Raw genomic sequence first — 18,218 nt, 5'->3', positions numbered from 1 at the left:
CTTCTTTTACATACAATACAGCGCTGCACGTGGCAGTATGCCCTTCTTTTACTTACAATACAGCGCTGCACGTGGCAGTATGCCCTTCTTTTACATACAATACAGCGCTGCACGTGGCAGTATGCCCTTCTTTTATATCCAATACGACGCTGCACGTGGCAGTATGCCCTTCTTTTATATCCAAGTACGGCGCTGCACGTGGCAGTATGCCCTTCTTTTACATCCAATACGGCGCTGCACGTGGCAGTATACCCTTCTTTTATATCCAAGTACGGCGTTGCACGTGGCAATATGCCCTTCTTTTATACTGCGCTGCACGTGGCAGTATGCCCTTCTTTTATACGGCGCTGCACGTGGCAGTATGCCCTTCTTTTACATCCAATACGGCGCTGCACGTGGCAGTGTGCCCTTCTTTTACATCCAATACGGCGCTGCACGTGGCAGTGTGCCCTTCTTTTACATCCAATGCGGCGCTGCACGTGGCAGTGTGCCCTTCTTTTACATCCAATACAGCGCTGCACGTGGCAGTATGCCCTTCTTTTACTCTGACTTTTTGTACAGTATTTTTTTTTCTTTTTTCTTTTTATACAACTTTTCATCTGTGTACAGCCCATTGTGTAAGTATACTGCAGGACACCTCTTCATGTGTACAGCCCATTGTGTGAGTATACTGTAGGACACTGATCTGTTCATGTGTACAGCCAATTATGTGAGTATACTGCAGGACACTTCTTCATGTGTACAGCCCATTGTGTGAGTATGCTGCAGGAAGTGACATCACCGTGTTATCCAGGAAGTGACATCGCCATGTTATCCAGGAAGTGACATCGCCATGTTATCCAGGAAGTGACATCACCATGTTATCCAGGAAGTGACATCGCCATGTTATCCGGGAAGTAACATCACCGTGTTATCCAGGAAGTGACATCGCCATGTTATCCGGGAAGTGACATCACCGCGTTATCCAGGAAGTGACATTGCCATGTTATCCTGGAAGTGACATCACCATGTCATCCAGGAAGTGACATCACCATGTTATCCAGGAAGTGACATCACCATGTTATCCAGGAAGTGACATCACCATGTTATCCAGGAAGTGACATCACCATGTTCTCCAGGAAGTGACATCGCCATGTTATCCAGGAAGTGACATCACCATGTTATCCAGGAAGTGACATCACCATGTTATCCAGGAAGTGACATCACCATGTTATCCGGGAAGTGACATCGTCATGTTATCCGGGAAGTGACATCACCATGTTATCCAGGAAGTGACATCACCATGTTATCCAGGAAGTGAAATCACCATGTTATCCAGGAAGTGACATCACCATGTTATCCAGGAAGTGACATCACCATGTTATCCAGGAAGTGAAGCCTTGATGCAGTAGTAAGTGCAGGGAAAAAGCCTTTTATAAGCATGTCCTGTAATAAGTGTATATTGGGGATTTGTATAACTTTTGGAGGGCAATACAATACTTTAATAAAAAATTTTGCCGGACTTCTCCTTTAAGTTGAATGAGTCTGTCAGAGAGTCGGTAATGCGGTGCTGCGGGGTCAGGTGGACGGGTAACTACACATTCTTCATTATGTTCCACCTCCCCCCTCCGTCTCCACAGGATTTTTTTTTATTCTTCCTTGATACTGGGCATACACCTCTAATAACTGGTGGGCAAGCTATTATTCAGCCGACAAATGATAATTGGCAGCAGCTTATCTCTCAGGAAGTCTCTCGCAAGTTGCAAACATCTGCTGTTTACACAAATCCCATTTATGTCAATGGAAGTTACGACAGCTGAGTAAAACGGCCCGGTTATTTTCTGGTTATTTTCGGCCTTCTTACCTCTTCTGGCTACCATGGGGTCCGCAGTGCTTGATATGTGTGTTCGCGCGTTTGGCATGGTGGGTCCCACACATTGTTTGGATTATGTAGAACCTCCATTGGCTGTAGACTATTATGTGTATAGGCTGTATATTGGCACATGCATGTTATGTTTTTGCAGACTGGTTGGGTGGCTCACCCCTCCTATAGAGATCACAGCAATGCTGGGCTGTGCTCCTGTGTATGGGGAGGATGGGGGCCAGAGGGGAGAGAGAATTGTCGTCCCGATGATCTTTTGGACTTTAGTTATTGAAGGTGTCTGGTGGCCTTCAGATTCTCTTTGCAATCACATATCCTCTTTTATTTTCCCAGATCAGTATGAGAAATGGCGGAGCTCTGGTTGGTTGCCATGGGCAACAAAGAAAACCTTATGGTCTTATTACACGGCCGATCGTAAAGTGTAAACAAGCTCCAATCTGCTAAATCGGTTTCGCAATTACATGGGCCGACGATCAGGCAGCAAGGGTGTCCTCTTACTTGTCCTCTCTTTAGTGTTTAGCACTGCATCGTGAGTATAAGGGTTGCTTTAAGAAAGAGAGTCTCTGTGTTCTCCCTACATGTCTGTCTACTACCACACTCCAGACAAGACTAAAACTAACCTCTAGATGTTTTGTGTTTATTTGTAGAGAACAGGGATAGGTAGGTAAAGAACAGCATGTCTCATAGGTTGGTACAGACCAGGTGGTACATAAACAGTAAGGGCTCTTTCACAAGTCCTGTAAAAGTGTCCATGGTTGCAGATCCGCAACCACGGACAATTTTAGGGCCCATTAAAGTGAATGTGGCCATTCACATGGTCTGTGACGCAACCCGCACCGCGAAAAAATAGGACATGTCGTAGTGCGGAACGCGGCACGGACAAACCCCCCCCCATCCCCGCCACCCAGCCGCAGAGATGACAGGAGAGCATGATGTGCTCTCCTGTCATCTCATCTACTACTCACTTACTCCCTGCGCTGAACGGCATCATCTTCACCAGGAGTGGCTGGGACTGCACTACCTTCTCCCGGCAGTGTAGTCCCGGCCACTTCAAGGGAGCGTGTGTAGCCGGTCAGCACGGGGAGTAGGTGAGTCGTAGATGAGATGACAGGAGAGCACATCATGCGATCCGTGCCGGGTGGGCTAGGGGATCCGTGCCGCGATCCTCATCTGGATCGTGGCACGGATAGTGTGAAAGAGGCCTAACGCTCGACTGACTACAGCTGTACAACATAAAACAATTCATAAAAACAATACTGGGGCCTTGTGGTAAAACTAGAGAATGTACCTTCATTACCACTGAAGGGATAACTTTCTAACCAGTGCCTAAAGCACTTAAAGGGGTTATCCAGCGCTACACAAAAATGGCCACTTTCTTCCAGAGACAGCCCCTGTCTTCTCTCCCATTTGGGTGGGGTTATGTAACTTATTTCCATTGAAGTAAATGGAGTTTAATTGAAAACCACACCTGAACTGAAGACAAGAGTCATACTGTCTCTGTCAGAATGCGGCCATGTTTTTGTAGCACTGGATAACCCCTTTAACTGTGGGACACCACACCTTACTACGTTCCCAGATGTCCTCAGGGCCTTCACCGATCTGTGCAGCTGCAGAGACAAAACTTTTTGTCACCAATATTTAGTTAAAGTGACACTGTCCCCCCTTTTGTGCACTCTGACTTCTCTACACAGGTGTAATGAGTAAATTTAGCAGTTTTCACACTTTAGTTTATATCACTCGTCATGGTGCTTGTTCATGTAAAAATTCATCTTTTATGAACTGCAGATTGTGTTAAGTGAGCGGGGCCTCGCGGCATTAGCCCCCTTGGCTTCCATTGGTAGGTCGACCTAGAGGGGGTGGGACCTAGACCTTTAGGCCAGCCTGTTCCAATGGTTGGTGAGGGGGCGGGACCAATGGTGGTGTTGTGGGCGGGGCTAAGTGGAGCTAATGCCGTGAGGCCCCGCCCACTTGACATAATCTGCAGTTGATAAAAGATGACTTTTTACTTGAACAAGCGCCATGACGTATGATATAAAATAAGGTATGAAAAACGCTAAATTTACCCTTTACACCTGTGTAGAGATGTCAGAATGCACAAAGGGGGGGACAGTGTCACTTTAAAGTGCTAACAATGAGAGAGAGAGAGAAGGAGAGTTGAAGGACCTGATCACATGACCTGTAGGTCCTGAACCTTACAGCCTGGAGATCAGCCTGACAGACAGAAAGAGGGAGAAGACTGAGCTGTAAGTGCTGTGTGTGTGTGTGTGTGTGTGTGTGTGTCTGTGCCACTAATGTGTATGTCAGTCAGTGTCTGTGTCAGTAATGTGTGTGTCAGTCAGTGTCTGTGTCAGTAATGTGTGTTTGCGTATGTTAGTGGTGTCTCAGGTGATTGTGCTTGATATGGATGATAGGTGCATAGCAGATGGATAGATGAGGGGCACGCTCAGGCTCTGTCGCCCTCCAAAACCTGGATCTGACCCTGAAAATAAATCCCACATTCAAAATGAATCTCATCCCAATCATTTTATTTGGACATTTATCCTTGTCAGACTAAAATCATATTTTACAGTCTAAATGAACTAAAATCAATGTACATGACCCCACTACACTCCATCCTATCTATCGTCTATGTTACATGGTCGCTGCCTGCAAAAAGAGTTACATCCGGATTGGAAATTACAGTAACAGATCGCTTCACATTGTCACTTTATAACTCTATTTGGGGCTGATGGCATACAATGTGGTTATTGTAAGACGGGGGTTGTAATGTGATAAGCAGAAAAATAATCAGTAAGGATTAGAACATTCCGGGACTCGGCCCATGTTAAGTCACTGTCACTTTCTACTACAGCTGCAGGACTTTCTTCGCTGTCTGCACATACTTCTCATCTGGCGGTAGTTTACGCTGACTCCCGGGCCGCAGGAAAGCCTTGATTGTAGGAATTTCACTGATTCTTGCCTTAAAGGCCTAAGGAATTAAAATTAAATCGGAATGAATACAATATTTAAAGGGGTTGTCCACTTTATAGTAAAACAGCTCAATGTACATTATTCACAGCACTTACTGACAGCAGCTCCCTGTGTACCTCATAGAGTTAAAATCAGACTCTCCTCCTCCAGGCTGTGCTGTCCTACTCTGTGGTGATTCTGTCCATAAGATGGCCGACATGGAGGAGCATGTCACCATGCCCTGCCCCCCCGCTGTGTCTATCACTGAGCCTGTATATGCCTAGGAGGACACTAGGGGGCTGGGCATGGTCACATGCTCCTCCAACTCCAACTATTTGTAAGGCCCCGTTCCCACTGAGCAAAAGGAGCGGAATTCCGCTCCTTTTGCTCAGTGGGAACGGGGCCTAATAGTGAGTTGTGTAGTGTAATTCCTCATTGGTAGTTAGGTTAGGTTTTGATTATACACAGGCATTGCCTAGTAGCAGTTTTTTGGTTTCGGCAATCACAGTGGTACTGTAAATTTTTATTAGCAGAAAAAGAAAAAAGGCTGTGCTGTAAATAGTTGTTATTGGCCGGAAGATCGCTTTCCTTCACTCCATAGGAATGATTGGAGCGGCGGGTCACGTGCCGTATCCATGACTATTCATTACACAGAAGCCAGGGCACGATACAGAGATCGTTGAGAGGTACAGAGGTCGGATTGATTTCCTACTTTTTGATAGATTTTTTTCCTGCAATATCCCTTTAATATATACTTCTGTACACACTATAACCTGCTTATTGAGTTACATTACAGTTTGTCTATAGCCCAGATAATCTTACCTTAAGAAGAGGAAAAGTAGTCAGTATATCAGCAGACTTTTCTTCCACCAATAGGATGGTCTCCAGCAGGTGCACATCAGCCCAGCTAAAGAGATTTCCAACCAGGTACTTCTCACCATGATCTCTGAGGATCTGCAATGTAAGGACTGATAGGTAAGGAGGACAATGTTCTCTGTAGGCTCCTATCCAGAACTCGCACTGCACAGTTAAAAGGGCCCGATCACTATGTAGTTGTGGTGACCTGTAACTGCAGCTCAGCTCCTGTTCACGTAAACAGCATTTATGCTGCAGTTGCAGTGTCCCAGAGCGGGTGTCCACTGCTATTGTAGCAGCACATATAGGTTGGTACTGTGTGTTATAGGGCTGAAGCCTGTAGAATGCTGCTCCCACCACCAGGTGTCACTTTACTGTTTTGTCGCTAGTGATTGGCCGTATTCTATGCCAGTGTTTGTTGGTTCTTCACCCTGACCAATCTCTGAGTCAGGTACCTCAGGTTCACTGTCCTATCAGAGAGGGTTATCCTGTCTCGTTGCTGAATTAGACCCCCCTCCCAAAAAAGAGCTATATATTTTATATAGTGGGTGGGGCTATTTGGGGCAGATTATTACATATCACATTTAGTCAGAGTATGATATGAGCATGTGCAGTGTGCATGTCCAGAGCCTGCTGATAAATTCTTCCAGGGCCTGGCCAGGCAGCCAGAGCCCATGTGGGGGACTATTGTGTTTTTCTCCTAACCTCTGCTACCCTAGCCATCTCTGGCCAGAGCACTATTAGTGAGGGGTGAACACTGGCACTAATGCTATTCACCCTGGGTTGCTATTATCTTTACCTCTGATTGCTACACACGATTAACTGAGGTACTGTACAAGTCAGGAGTTAAGCACAATGCAAAGGCCGAGTCTCTACTGCAACCTGCTAGGGTTCCTAAGGGGTAATTCCCAATGGCTACCTCTCCCACTAGATGGGCCTGTAATCCCTGATCATGTGTCACTCTGTGCCCACATGATAGCTCAGGCAGATGATCATTCCCATAGATACAGGACTCTCTTCTTACACCCCCAGCTGAGTACCATGTTGCCTGGATAGGACAAACCTATCCAAACCTTCCACCCTTGGCCACGCTTGCCTTAGTGGAGCTTTAGCAACTAGCCTAGCCACATAACACCTGCCCCCCCCCCCAGGTCGCTGCACAGTAACCGTGCTTTGATTTTGAAATCAGATTTGGTGTGTGTTCTATCAGGTCTTTGTGGTCTCACAAAGTGGCCCTGGGACGTGACAAATTAGGAGTCCTGCACTCCGACTTCCGAGCATTTTAGGTTCTATTGGCAAAATAGACCTTACCTTTTCATAAACTGGAAAGTATCTGTTTTTTGCCTTTTCCACAGTTTTATTGAGGTGCTCCTCCTTCTGCTCTGGCTCAATGAATGGGTACCACAAGATCAACTCCATTAGATCACTGGTACCACCCACATACATATCAATTCTAAGGACATGAAAATTAAATATTTAGCTCCAAAGAACTAGTATTTGCAGTCACAAAGTATACTAGGTAGCAATATATTCTGAGCATGCCATATCAACATGGTATATAGTCTGAGACAATGTACTATTGATAGGGCACCCTTCAAAGTGCGCCTATACTTTAACACATCTGATCGCTTTCTCTAATTTCATACTAGGGCTATGTTCCCACGACGTACTATAGATTGCAAAGAACGGCCTAATTTAAAAAAGTTCCATCAGGTCAAGTATGTATAAATCTCCCCTATAAGCATTATTTTAAGAGAATAGCTCGGCACATACAGCACCTAGCAGTGCATTCTGCATTGGGGCGCAGAGTTCCATATGATTTAGATTTGGTTTACACGGCGTCTTTTTTTCTGCAATATAATGGCCGTTGTCTGATAATTACCGCTGTAAATAGTGTTCATGAACATTAATGACGGACGTAATTGTAAAATTATCAAACAACGTATGCCATATGGGAAACCACACGCTACTATACAGCTTCTGTGCCATGACCTAAATCAGAATTTATGTTTCATGACTTTGGCTTTCAATAAAGAGACTCTGTCTGTAGGATTATGGTGTCCTACCTCAGGGTGGCATAAACTAGTGACATAGAAGCTGAACAGAATGATGTATTACTTACATTGTTCTGTGCAGCTGATCCAGAGATCTCCTCCTGAATAACATGGACAAAAAGTAGTCCTCTCCATTATGTGCATGAGCCCAGTCGTCCTGGATATTCATGAGAAGCAGAAAACTCCACCCACCAGCTGCTGATTGGTGGTTATCTATCCATACTCTGTATAGGCAGTCAGTTGCCAATCAGCAGCTGGAGGGCGGGGGGAGGGGTGTGACAAGAATCTTTTTCTCCTGCATATTAGTAGAACGACTGAACAGAATGATGTAAGTAATACACTGATCTGTTCAGCGTTTTTGTCACTAGTTTGTGCTGCCCTCGTTTAAGGTGGAATAAACCTAGTGACAGATTCCCTTTAACCCCTTAGCGAACCATGACGTACCTGGTACGTCATGGTGCCGCGGGGGGAGCGACTCTATTAGCCGGCACAGGTCCCGTTGCCGCGCCGGCTAATTAAGCACTTTCATGCAGCTGTCAAACCTGACAGCTGCATTGAAGTGCTTCAGACCTCACGTCCCTGGTGTCTAGTGGCACGGATCTCCCTCCTGCGATGCGATTGCGGGGGGGGGGGGGAGATCCGTTCTTCTGCCCGTGCCAGGCCTCAGCGTCACAATGACGCTGATCCCGGCTCGGCAATAGATTGCTATGGCCTGCAGCAGGCCAAAGCAATCTATGACCGATCTAATGGATCTTTGCTGTGTATATACACAGCATTGATCTCTATGAGAGATCAGTGCTATGTATATACAAGCCCCCCAGGGGGGCTTCTAGTTTATGTAAAAATAAAAAGTAAAAAAAGTGTTTTTATTAATAAAAAATCCCCTCCCCTTATAAAAGTCCAAATCACCCCCTTTTTCCCATTTTATAATTATAAATTAATAAATAAACAAATAAAGAAAACATATTTGGTATCACCACGCACATAATCGCCCGAACTAATAATTAATCACATTCCTGATCTCGCACGGTAAATGTCGTCAGCGCAAAAAAATCCCAAAGTGCAAAATTGCGCATTTTTGGTCGCATCAAATCCAGAAAAAATGTAATAAAAAGTGATCAAAAAGTCGTATATGCGCAATCAAGGTACCGATAGAAAGAACACATCATGGCGCAAAAAATTACACCTGACACAGCCCCATAGACCAAAGGATAAAAGCGCTATAAGCCTGGGAATGGAGCGATTTTAAGGAACATATATTTGTTAACAATGGTTTGAATTTTTTAAAAGCCATCACATAATATAAAAGTTATACATGTTATATATCGTTGTAATCGTAACAACTTGAGGAACATATATAACAAGTCAGTTTTACCATAGGGCGAATGGCGTAAATGCAAATCTCCCCGAAATCAAAACAAATTCCTTTTTTTTTTCAATTTGACAGCGCAAATAATTTTCTTCCGGTTTCGCAGCATATTTTATGGAAAAATAATGCCTGTCATTGCAAAGTACAATTGGTTTCGCAAAAAATAAGGGCTCATGTTGCTCTGTAGGTGAAAAAATGCAAGCGCTATGGACTTTTGAACATAAAATGGAAAAAGCAAAAGCGCAAAAACGAAAATTGGCTTTGACCTTAAGGGGTTAAATAAAAAAAAAAGAAAAGTTTCCATAATTATTTCCTACAATGCTCTTTTCTTCAGGTCCTTCCCATACAGGTTATACTTTGCAGCAATGTATTGGAGAATAGCTTTAGTTTGGACAAGTTTCATTCCGTCAATTTCCACCATTGGTACTTGCTGAAACAACAAGGCGCCATCTGAAAGTAAAAATTTTTGATAAAATGGGGAAGAACAGAGACCATGAAACAAATTCGCTCAATGTCAGTGGATCCAGAGAAATTATTGCCAAATCCACAGTCAAATTTTATGCTGGAATTAGGGTGTAGCTGTCATATAAAATATTTTTGCAGAAATCAATAGTACAAGCAACTTTAAGAAACTCTGTAATAGGTTTTATTAGGCAAAAAAGCCTCATTCCGTATTCAAAAGCTATTTTCCCAGCCTCCCCCCTCACTTCTTATCTGTGCATTATCAGGCAAAGCTGTCTTCATTACAGAGGAGCAAAGTGAAGAGGGGGAAGAGTGAACAGAAAGAGGAGACAAGCAGCCCTGCAGTTTGGAGACTGTCTGGCCACATAGAACGCTGAATTCACAGGTCAAAAAGGTCAGTGCTGCTCTGGGAGCTTGGTGTGATAAGATTTCAGGATGATATGCTGTGTAGGGCTGCCTTTTCTCCTCTCCATGCTCACTCACCCCCCTTGACCCCACCCCTCTCCATAGAACATGATGGACACATAAATCCTGCTTCTTCTGAGTTGAGGGGGGAGAGGTAAGAAAACAGCTTTCTGAGTACAGAATGAAACTCTTTTGCTTAAGAAAACCTATTACAGAGTTTCTTAAAATCGCTTGTACTATTGATATTTATTGATTTCTGTAGAGTGACATTTAAATGACATTTACACTTTAAATAAATACTTGGTAAAACATGTACAAATGAAAAGTTAAAAAGAAAAAAAATAGATGCCAGAATCAGATACGAACTGGAAAATTTTAAATGTTGTAACCCCCCCCCCCCCCCCTAAAAAAAAAAACCACACAAGGCAGAGCGTACCTCGCAGTAATGCTTCATATTGTTCCCTTGTTTCCAAATACTCTTCTTCAAACTGGAGAGGAAAACATAATAAACTACATAAATTATATAAATAAAAGGGGCATTCCTATCCCAGCTAACATGGTTAAACTCGTAGGGCTCATTAGGTTAAAACGGACCTGTCACTAAGTCTGGAGACGTTTGGGAATCAATGGAGATGACCAGTCGGGGTCGGTACTGGGTGCAATACCGACCTGGCGTGGTCATCTCTTTTCCTTCCCGCTCATTCACTCAGTGTTTCTCAAACTGTGGGGCTCCCCCTAGTTGTTGGTGAGGCACAGTGATGAGGCCTAGCACCCTCCTGGCCTGCCTGCTAAGGCTCTGGCATCAATTTCTTCTGTTGGATGAGGTTCCAGTAGAAAAAGTGTAAGTAGCTCTGGTCTAGGTAACCGACCACCTCTGCTCTAAAGCCAGTGGTCAGACTGGTGTATGTAGTGTAAATGCACAGATACATAGGGGGAGACTTATCAGACATGGTGTAAAGTGAAACTGGCTCAGTTGCCCCTAGCAACCAATCAGATTCCACCTTTCATTTTCCAAAGAGTCTGTGAGGAATAATAGGTGGGATCTGATTGGTTGCTAGGGGCAACTGAGCCAGTTTCACTTTACACCATGCTCAAAATAAAATAAAAAAAGTGGACACACATCCTAGATCTCAACAAATGAAATATTTAAGTTGCAAATCCTTCTTTATTACATAGCACAATGCGTTGAGAACAATAAAACATAAAAATGATCAATGTAAATCAAAATTAATATCACATGGAAGGTCTACTATAGAGGGATGCACAGAGGACGCACTGATGGGGAGTACTTGGGTGGCCAGGGAGGGTGGCCAGCCCCTTACCCAGGGTACATGTAATCTGCACATGGCTGACACATGAGGCCTAGCATTGTCACTAGAGATGAGCGAACCTCAAACCCGAACGTTCGGCATTTGATTAGCTGGGGCTTCTGAACTTGGATAAAGCTCTAAGGTTGTGTGGAAAACATGGATACAGCCAATGACTATATCCATGTTTTCCACATAGCCTTAGGGCTTTATCCAACTTCAGCAGCCACCGCTAATCAAATGCCGAACGATCGGGTTCGGATGGACTCCAACATGCTCCAGGTTCGCTCATCTCTAGTTGCAGGCAGCAGAATGTTTTCCAAGAGGACCTATAATAATCCGCTACTGGTCACATCCCAGACCCGCTGGCGCCGGTCTGTTCATGTAAAAAAAAGAACAACTTGTATTTGACAGCGATTAGCAAGGAGGGGAACGATACATGGATCATTTGTGCAGCCTGGGGCAAACAACGGCAGTCTTGCTGATGAAATCTATTCATCTAAAACAGGGGTGGGGAACCTTTTCCATGTCAAGGGCCGGTCGGGCATTAATAAAATCATTCGAGGGCCGCATACCATGCGCGGCAGTTAGTAGCGTGGGTTTGCAGCACCCGGGGCAAGGCAAAGTATTGTTCCCCTAGTGCCCCTGCTATTGTAGTTAAACCCCCCCCAGTGATGCCCCTTGTAGTCTAGTTAACCCCCAAGTCATGTCCCTGGTAGCCTAGTTAACCCCCCCCCCCAGTGATGCCTCTGGTAGGCCTAGTTAACCCCCATCAGTCATGTCCCTGGTAGCCTAGTTAACCCCCATCAGTCATGTCCCAGGTGGCCTAGTTAACCCCCATCAGGCATGTCCCTGGTGGCCTAGTTAACCCCCATCAGGCATGTCCCTGGTGGCCTAGTTAACCCCCATCAGTCATGTCCCTGGTGGCCTAGTTAACCCCCATCAGGCATGTCCCTGGTGGCCTAGTTATCACCCCCATCAGGCATGTCCCTGGTGGCCTAGTTAACCCCCATCAGGCATGTCCCTGGTGGCCTAGTTATCACCCCCATCAGGCATGTCCCTGGTGGCCTAGTTAACCCCCAAATAAAAAAAAATAAACATCCCACTCACCTTACCTCCGCTCCCACGCTGCCCATGTCCTCTTCTGTCCCAGGTCCTCTGTGCCGGTCTTCTCCTGCAGGCGGCGCGCGATGAAATTACGTCATCGCGCGCGGCCCGCAGGAGACTGAAGAAACGCGCCGCTCTGCTGGGGAAGAAGCCGGCATAGACAGCATCCTCCTGTGTCCGGCAGCTGTCACAGACACCGGAGGATGCTGTGTATGCCGGCTCCTTCCTCCTCCAGAGCGGCGCGCATCACAGGGGAGCTGCGGGCCGCGGGCCGCATCGGGAGGTCTCAGGGGCCGGATGCGGCCCGCGGGCCGGAGGTTCCCCACCCCTGATCTAAAAGGACTCTTACACATATCAATGTGTTAGTTGAGATGGGAATACCCTTTCAAGTACAATACAAAAAAAGAATACACAAACCTCGACACCAGCTGCGGCAAGCAGCCAGCGTATGGACTCCATTCTACCCCGGCCATAGAAGTAGTAGAGTTTGGGTTTTCCAGACATCTTTATTTTCTAGCTGTTTGAATAAGGATAAAACGTTACTTGCAGATAGTGAGAAGATTCTAGAACACAGTCTGAAATAAATAATTTTTCATTTACTATTTCGTATTTGATGAACATTTGATGAACCTTGGCTGAACCTAATAATATAATGTGCACAAGGGTCACTCCTGGATCTTACACTATCCCTTGGCTGTGTGAGAGATAAGCCACTGCCAGAGTTGCCTTGGTCAACCATGTTTGTTTAGTTATTTAAATAGGCAAAAAAAAAAGTTGGCAGGTCGTAGAGATGTGGCAAAAGTTTTGATTGCAAAAACCAGCGGAGAGAAGCTTTTTTTAAGTATGTTCTTTCCAGCTCAGTCCTCGTGGCAGGAGACAGACTTCTATAGTAGGTCTATGGGACCAACTTCTGCCTTAAAACAGGAAATGGGGAGAGAAGTACTAAGCCGTGTACTTATTCCAGCAGGTTCCAGTGAGTAGTAGGGGGTCTGAACACTGTCCGATTAAAACTTTGCCATATCAAAAGTTTTTTTTTGTTTTTTTTTATTATAGGTAAAACATAGGATTAAGGGGCACTCTGGCATGAGAAAGCTTTTTTTATACAGTGGTACCTTGGTTTAAGAGTAACTTGGTTTAAAAGTGTTTTGGAAGAAGAGCTCACAGTTTTTCAAAATTGTGACTTGGTTTAAGAGCATCGCTTTGGCATTTTTATTATTTTCTATATAACTGTTCTCAAACGATATTTGAGTGAGAAATCACAGACTTTTTTAAACTCCTGAATGTCTTTAACCCCTTCAAGATCGCGCCCATTGATGCACGTATGCCGTACCGCTTTTATGTTTCCATCTACAGGGCTGGTTGGGGTGTGATTTTTTGAGCCATGATCTCTGGTTTTTATTTATATCATATTGGTGTAACAGAAAATTTTTGATCGCTTTTTACAATTTTTTTTTCTGATATATAATTTTTTAAAAATCGGCAATTCTGTTTTTCTTTTTGTTTAGTTTTTTCGTTTATGCAGTTCACCGCGCGGGAACAATAATGTTATACAGTATTTTAATAGACTGAAGAATTCTGCACGCTACAATATACATATTTATTTATTTTTAAAAAATATTTCAAGGGGGTATATTAAACTTTTAATGGGGGGTTTATAAGGGTTTTTTTTAATACTTTTTAAACTTTTGCATATACTGATCTATGCTATGCCATAGCATAGATCAGTGTTATCGGTGAACTATGCATAGAACCTGCCTGAGAGTAGACTCTATGCATGGATGGCCAATCCAACAGGACAGAGATAAGTGACTTACCCCCGTCCGTCTGTACAAGCTGCCGGGTTCCTGATCACTCAGTGACAGGAGCTTGTTCTGTCACTGAGTACCTTAAATAGTATATAAGGTGAAGAGACAGCGCTCATCCAAAGAAGGTAAAATGAACTCACAAGCCACGATAGCACACAATGACCCCCCTACGCACAACACAAAGCACTGCGCATATATATATATATATATATAGTATATGCTCTGTGATGTGGCCAAAAAATCCAGAAACCTGGCTACAGCCACAAGAGTGATTGGCAGAGCAAAGAGCCAATGGCTGCTTGCTCTGTCAGTCCACTGTTTTTACCTATAAGGGCCCATTAGGAGCCCTTATGGTTAAATACATCGGGGCAGGAGCAGACTACGTTCTGCTTAACTCCTTATGTACTGCAGTGTGTAAGTGACCCAATGTTTAGAAGTCAAGGAAATCTTTTCTTTACTGCTGGTGCACTGATAACCTCTGACCTCTGCACGGAGCTCCGCACATTTTCCTTTCCTACTTGATTGCAGCAGCTTGAGAACAGAGGTCAGGGGTTATCAGAGCAGTGAAGCAGAGATCTCTGTCTTCTGTTTGTTAACCCTTTTTTTGTGTTGCAGCATTTAAGTAAACATTACCTTCTCCCCCGGGCCCCCCTCCTGCACGGGCCCCATAGCATCTGCCTACCCTGCCTCTATGGCAGCTGCGCCATTACGTGGGAGGAAGGGCTGTTTTACTAGCTTCCTGCAGTGATGTACCTTAGACACAAATGAAGTCTGCAGCGCCAGAACTGAGGTCGGAGGTTATCAGCGCAGAAGCTGATAAGGCACAGATGTCCGGTGTTCTGGTCTTTAACCCCATCGGCTCCTGCACTGATAACCTCTGACCTTTGTTCTGTGGTTGCAGACAAGCTGCGGGACTCTGGTGTGTGTGTCCAAGGTTCATCACTGCAGGAAGCTAGTAAGGCAGAATGTTCTGCAGGGGTGTCACTATGTATAATTGCCTGCCCATATCCAGTCCTCACAGGGGTCCAACAAGCCCTGGCCTCTCTTGCTCTGTTCCCTGGAGCCGCTGTCACAGCCAGCAGTAAAACAGTGCAGAACAGGAGGAAAGTTGGTCCGACACAACATGGGCGGCACATACCTCCTGAGCACCAAGCAGACCCTATATCAAGAGTCTAAGGGTCCTATTCCACGGGCCGAGCAGGGCCCGATCAACGATGTAAACGAGCGCTGATCTGCTAGATCGCCGCTCGTTTACTGGGCCTATTCCACGGCCCAATGATCGTTGAGCGAGGGCTGCAGGGACATTGTTACTGACAGGCCACTCAGCCAATCACAGGCCGCGGCGGTCCCGGCCTGTGATTGGCTGAGCGCTCCCTCAGCTGACAGGCCATTCTGAAGCTAGAGCGCGTGGGACCCGGGGAGGAAGACAGAGCGGAGCAGAAGACCTAACAGGTAATGTATGCTGCGCTTCTCAAATCGCCCGTTGCGCACCGCTATTCCACTGTAGCAATGCGCGGTGGGGGAACGATGATTTTAGGTCCGGCCCTAAATGAACGATCAGCTGATGACACAATCATCAGCTGATCGTTCTCTCTATTCCACCGAGCAATAATCGGCCGAATCGGGCCAATTCGGCCCATTATCGTTACTGTGGAATAGGGCTCTAAGTGCTTTCTCTAACGGCCATTAGGAGCCAGACCTGGAATCTGACAAGGTCTCAACAACGTCTGTGTAACATTATTGTACCTGTAGTAAAGTGGTCACAAAAGTTTGCAAAGTTTTACAACTCTGGACCTGCTGGGAGTTTTAGTTTCCCAACAGCTGAAGAGTCTTAGGGTTCTATTAGACAAAGTGATTTTTAACGATTTGGGTCCTATTACACGGGACAATTATTGTGCAGAATACTCTTAAATCGTTAATCGCCCTGTGTAATAGCAGGCAACGATTGAAAAATCGTTTTTTGTGTCGTTGATTGTTGATTTACATCTGACCCTAAATTCATTTGTTCATTGTTTGCTAGTCGTTTGCTGTAATTCCCAATTATTCCTTCTTTTCCTGGGATCAGATGGAGTAAACAATCGTAGTAACGATCGTAACTAACGACTATTGTTCTGTGTAATATGGTGAACGATTTCAGGTTAACGATAAGCAATCTCGTTTGCAATCTTTTATCGTTAATCATTAAAAATTGCTCTGTCTAATAGGACCCTAATGATAAACGATCGCAAACAAGATTGTTTATCGTTAACCTGAAATCATTCACCATATTATACAGAACGATAGTTGTTATTTACGATTGTTACTACGATCATTTAGTCCATCTGATCCCAGCAAAAGAAGGAACGATGTGGAATTACACTGAATGATTCGTGAACAAATGTGGAATTACAGCGAACAATTAACGATGATTTTAGGGTCAGATGTAAATCAAAGATCGACGACATGCGAATGATTTATCGATTGTTGCCTGTAAGTATACAGGATAATTATTGTTTAAATTCGAACAATATAACGATTTTTTGCATGATAATCGTCTTGTGTAATAGGGTCCTTAGGGTCAATTCTTTGTGCTGACATTGGAATCCGCCCGACCATAGAAAGGAGTCTATGGAGCCGGCGGAGAGGGAAGCAGGAGGGCGAGCGGCAGATTTCGTACAGAATTTTCTGCGAGAATTACTCCGTGCGCATATACCCTAATGGAGGATTAGGAGCAATTCTTTCAATGTAATACATGCATCTGACATAATTTAGCTGTCATTATATATTGTAAGTCCCTGTTCCACTTTATAATTAATAATTCCATATCAATCACAACTTACACGTCCTCCAGGAGTAAAGAAGTCCTACCTCAGGGTATGTGCACACTACAGAATTCTCACAGATTCCATGAGGAGTTGAAGAGTAAAGTTTTCTGCTTGAAATTCCTCACCTATTCAGCTCTGGCCGAATTGGAGCAGAATTTGGGTGGTAATGGAGCAGAACTCAAGCAGAATTCAAGCCCCATTGACTTCTATAGCAGTCCTCTAGAGGAATCCACCCAAAGAATTGACACGCCAATTCTTCTGGCAGAACGCAGATCTGCGATGTAATTTCCGGACGAAAAATTCCTCTGTGTGCACTAATGCCTGGAAAGCCAATAGAAACCTATGGGAGCCAAGACTGCTCATTCTGCTCAAAATTCCGCAAGAATTGCTCAGTGTGCACATACCCTTAGAAGTGGTAGGGATGGTGTACAGTAGGTTCTCTACATAAAGTATCGTAGTAACAATGCACTTACAGAGCGGTGTAGTCTGCAGCTCCTGCTTCTTCCCCGGAGGCGGCTCCAGATCTGTTATATGTAGAGTAGAGGGGAGGGGATGTGTTCATGGACAGGGATAGCCTTGACTAGAGGCCAGCTCGGACTGACAAAACCTGGCAACTAACCAACAATATAAGCTGCTGTGTAGTGAGAGCACGGTGCTGTCCCCTGGCCTGGTACAGTATATGTGTGCATCGTCTATTACAGAGGGAAAAAAAAGGCTAAGGGTCCATTTACACAGAAAGATTATCTGCCAAAGATTTAAAGCCAAAGCCAGAAACAGACTATAAACAGAGATCAGGTTATAAAAGAAAGCCAGATTTCTCCTCTTTTTAAATCCATTCCTGGTTTTGGCTTCAAATGTTTGTCAGATAATCTGTCAGATAATCTTTCTGTGTAAATAGACCCTAATGCTGGGTTTACACGGAGCGATTATCGTGCGAATTTGCACGATAACGATCGAATTCGAACGATAATCGTACATGTAAACGCGGCGAACGATCGAACGACGAGCAAGAAATCGTTCATTTTGATCTTTTAACATGTTCTTAAATCGTCGTTCGTTGTTCGCAAAAACTTTGCCGATCGTTCCGTGTAAAAAGCCGTTGCGCGAAAGTCCGGCCGCCCAAAGTCTGGCCCCGCGCTCGCAGCCCGGCCCCCCGCTAATCCGCAGCCCCCTGCGCCAGCTTGATCGCCACCCCCGCCGCCCCGATCGCCACCCCCGCCGCCGCTCCGATCGCCACCCC

General features: G+C 45.0%; 2 protein-coding genes across 3 annotated transcripts in view; both read right to left on the bottom strand.

Moving 5' to 3' along the window:
• LOC138795446 (glutathione S-transferase 3-like) overlaps positions 1-18,218 on the bottom strand; it is a 142,193-nt gene that overhangs the window by 51,804 nt on the left and 72,171 nt on the right. Inside the window, exon 1 of one of the 2 annotated variants that reach the window (XM_069974522.1) lies at positions 14,194-14,197. The exons of the other annotated variant lie outside the window; for it this stretch is intronic. The gene's annotated coding sequence lies outside the window, so the exon portion shown is untranslated. Of the gene's footprint in view, positions 1-14,193; positions 14,198-18,218 lie in introns of those variants that run through there. 2 annotated transcript variants of the gene reach the window in all.
• LOC138795447 (glutathione S-transferase 3-like) lies at positions 4,370-17,556 on the bottom strand. The gene is made up of 7 exons (XM_069974524.1): positions 17,452-17,556; positions 12,787-12,886; positions 10,392-10,443; positions 9,406-9,538; positions 6,977-7,118; positions 5,633-5,764; positions 4,370-4,829 (listed from the first exon to the last, which is right to left on the bottom strand). Exons 2-7 carry the CDS (start codon positions 12,871-12,873, stop codon positions 4,707-4,709), a joined length of 669 nt encoding a protein of 222 aa, XP_069830625.1. The 5' UTR covers positions 12,874-12,886; positions 17,452-17,556; the 3' UTR covers positions 4,370-4,706.

Source organism: Dendropsophus ebraccatus, chromosome 6, assembly GCF_027789765.1.
Source record: "Dendropsophus ebraccatus isolate aDenEbr1 chromosome 6, aDenEbr1.pat, whole genome shotgun sequence".
Classification (NCBI taxonomy): Eukaryota; Metazoa; Chordata; class Amphibia; order Anura; family Hylidae; genus Dendropsophus; species Dendropsophus ebraccatus.
This window is presented reverse-complemented; position numbering and strand designations above follow the sequence as displayed.

Excerpts from the sequence above, each read along its gene's own strand:
- LOC138795447 (XM_069974524.1), bottom strand. The coding sequence starts at position 12,873 with ATGTCTGGAAAACCCAAACTCTACTACTTCTATGGCCGGGGTAGAATG. Across the intron at positions 10,444-12,786 it reads TTGCCGCAGCTGGTGTCGAG|TTTGAAGAAGAGTATTTGGA; the intron begins GTTTGTGTATTC and ends TTTCCTCTCCAG. Across the intron at positions 9,539-10,391 it reads ATATGAAGCATTACTGCGAG|ATGGCGCCTTGTTGTTTCAG; the intron begins GTACGCTCTGCC and ends TTTTACTTTCAG.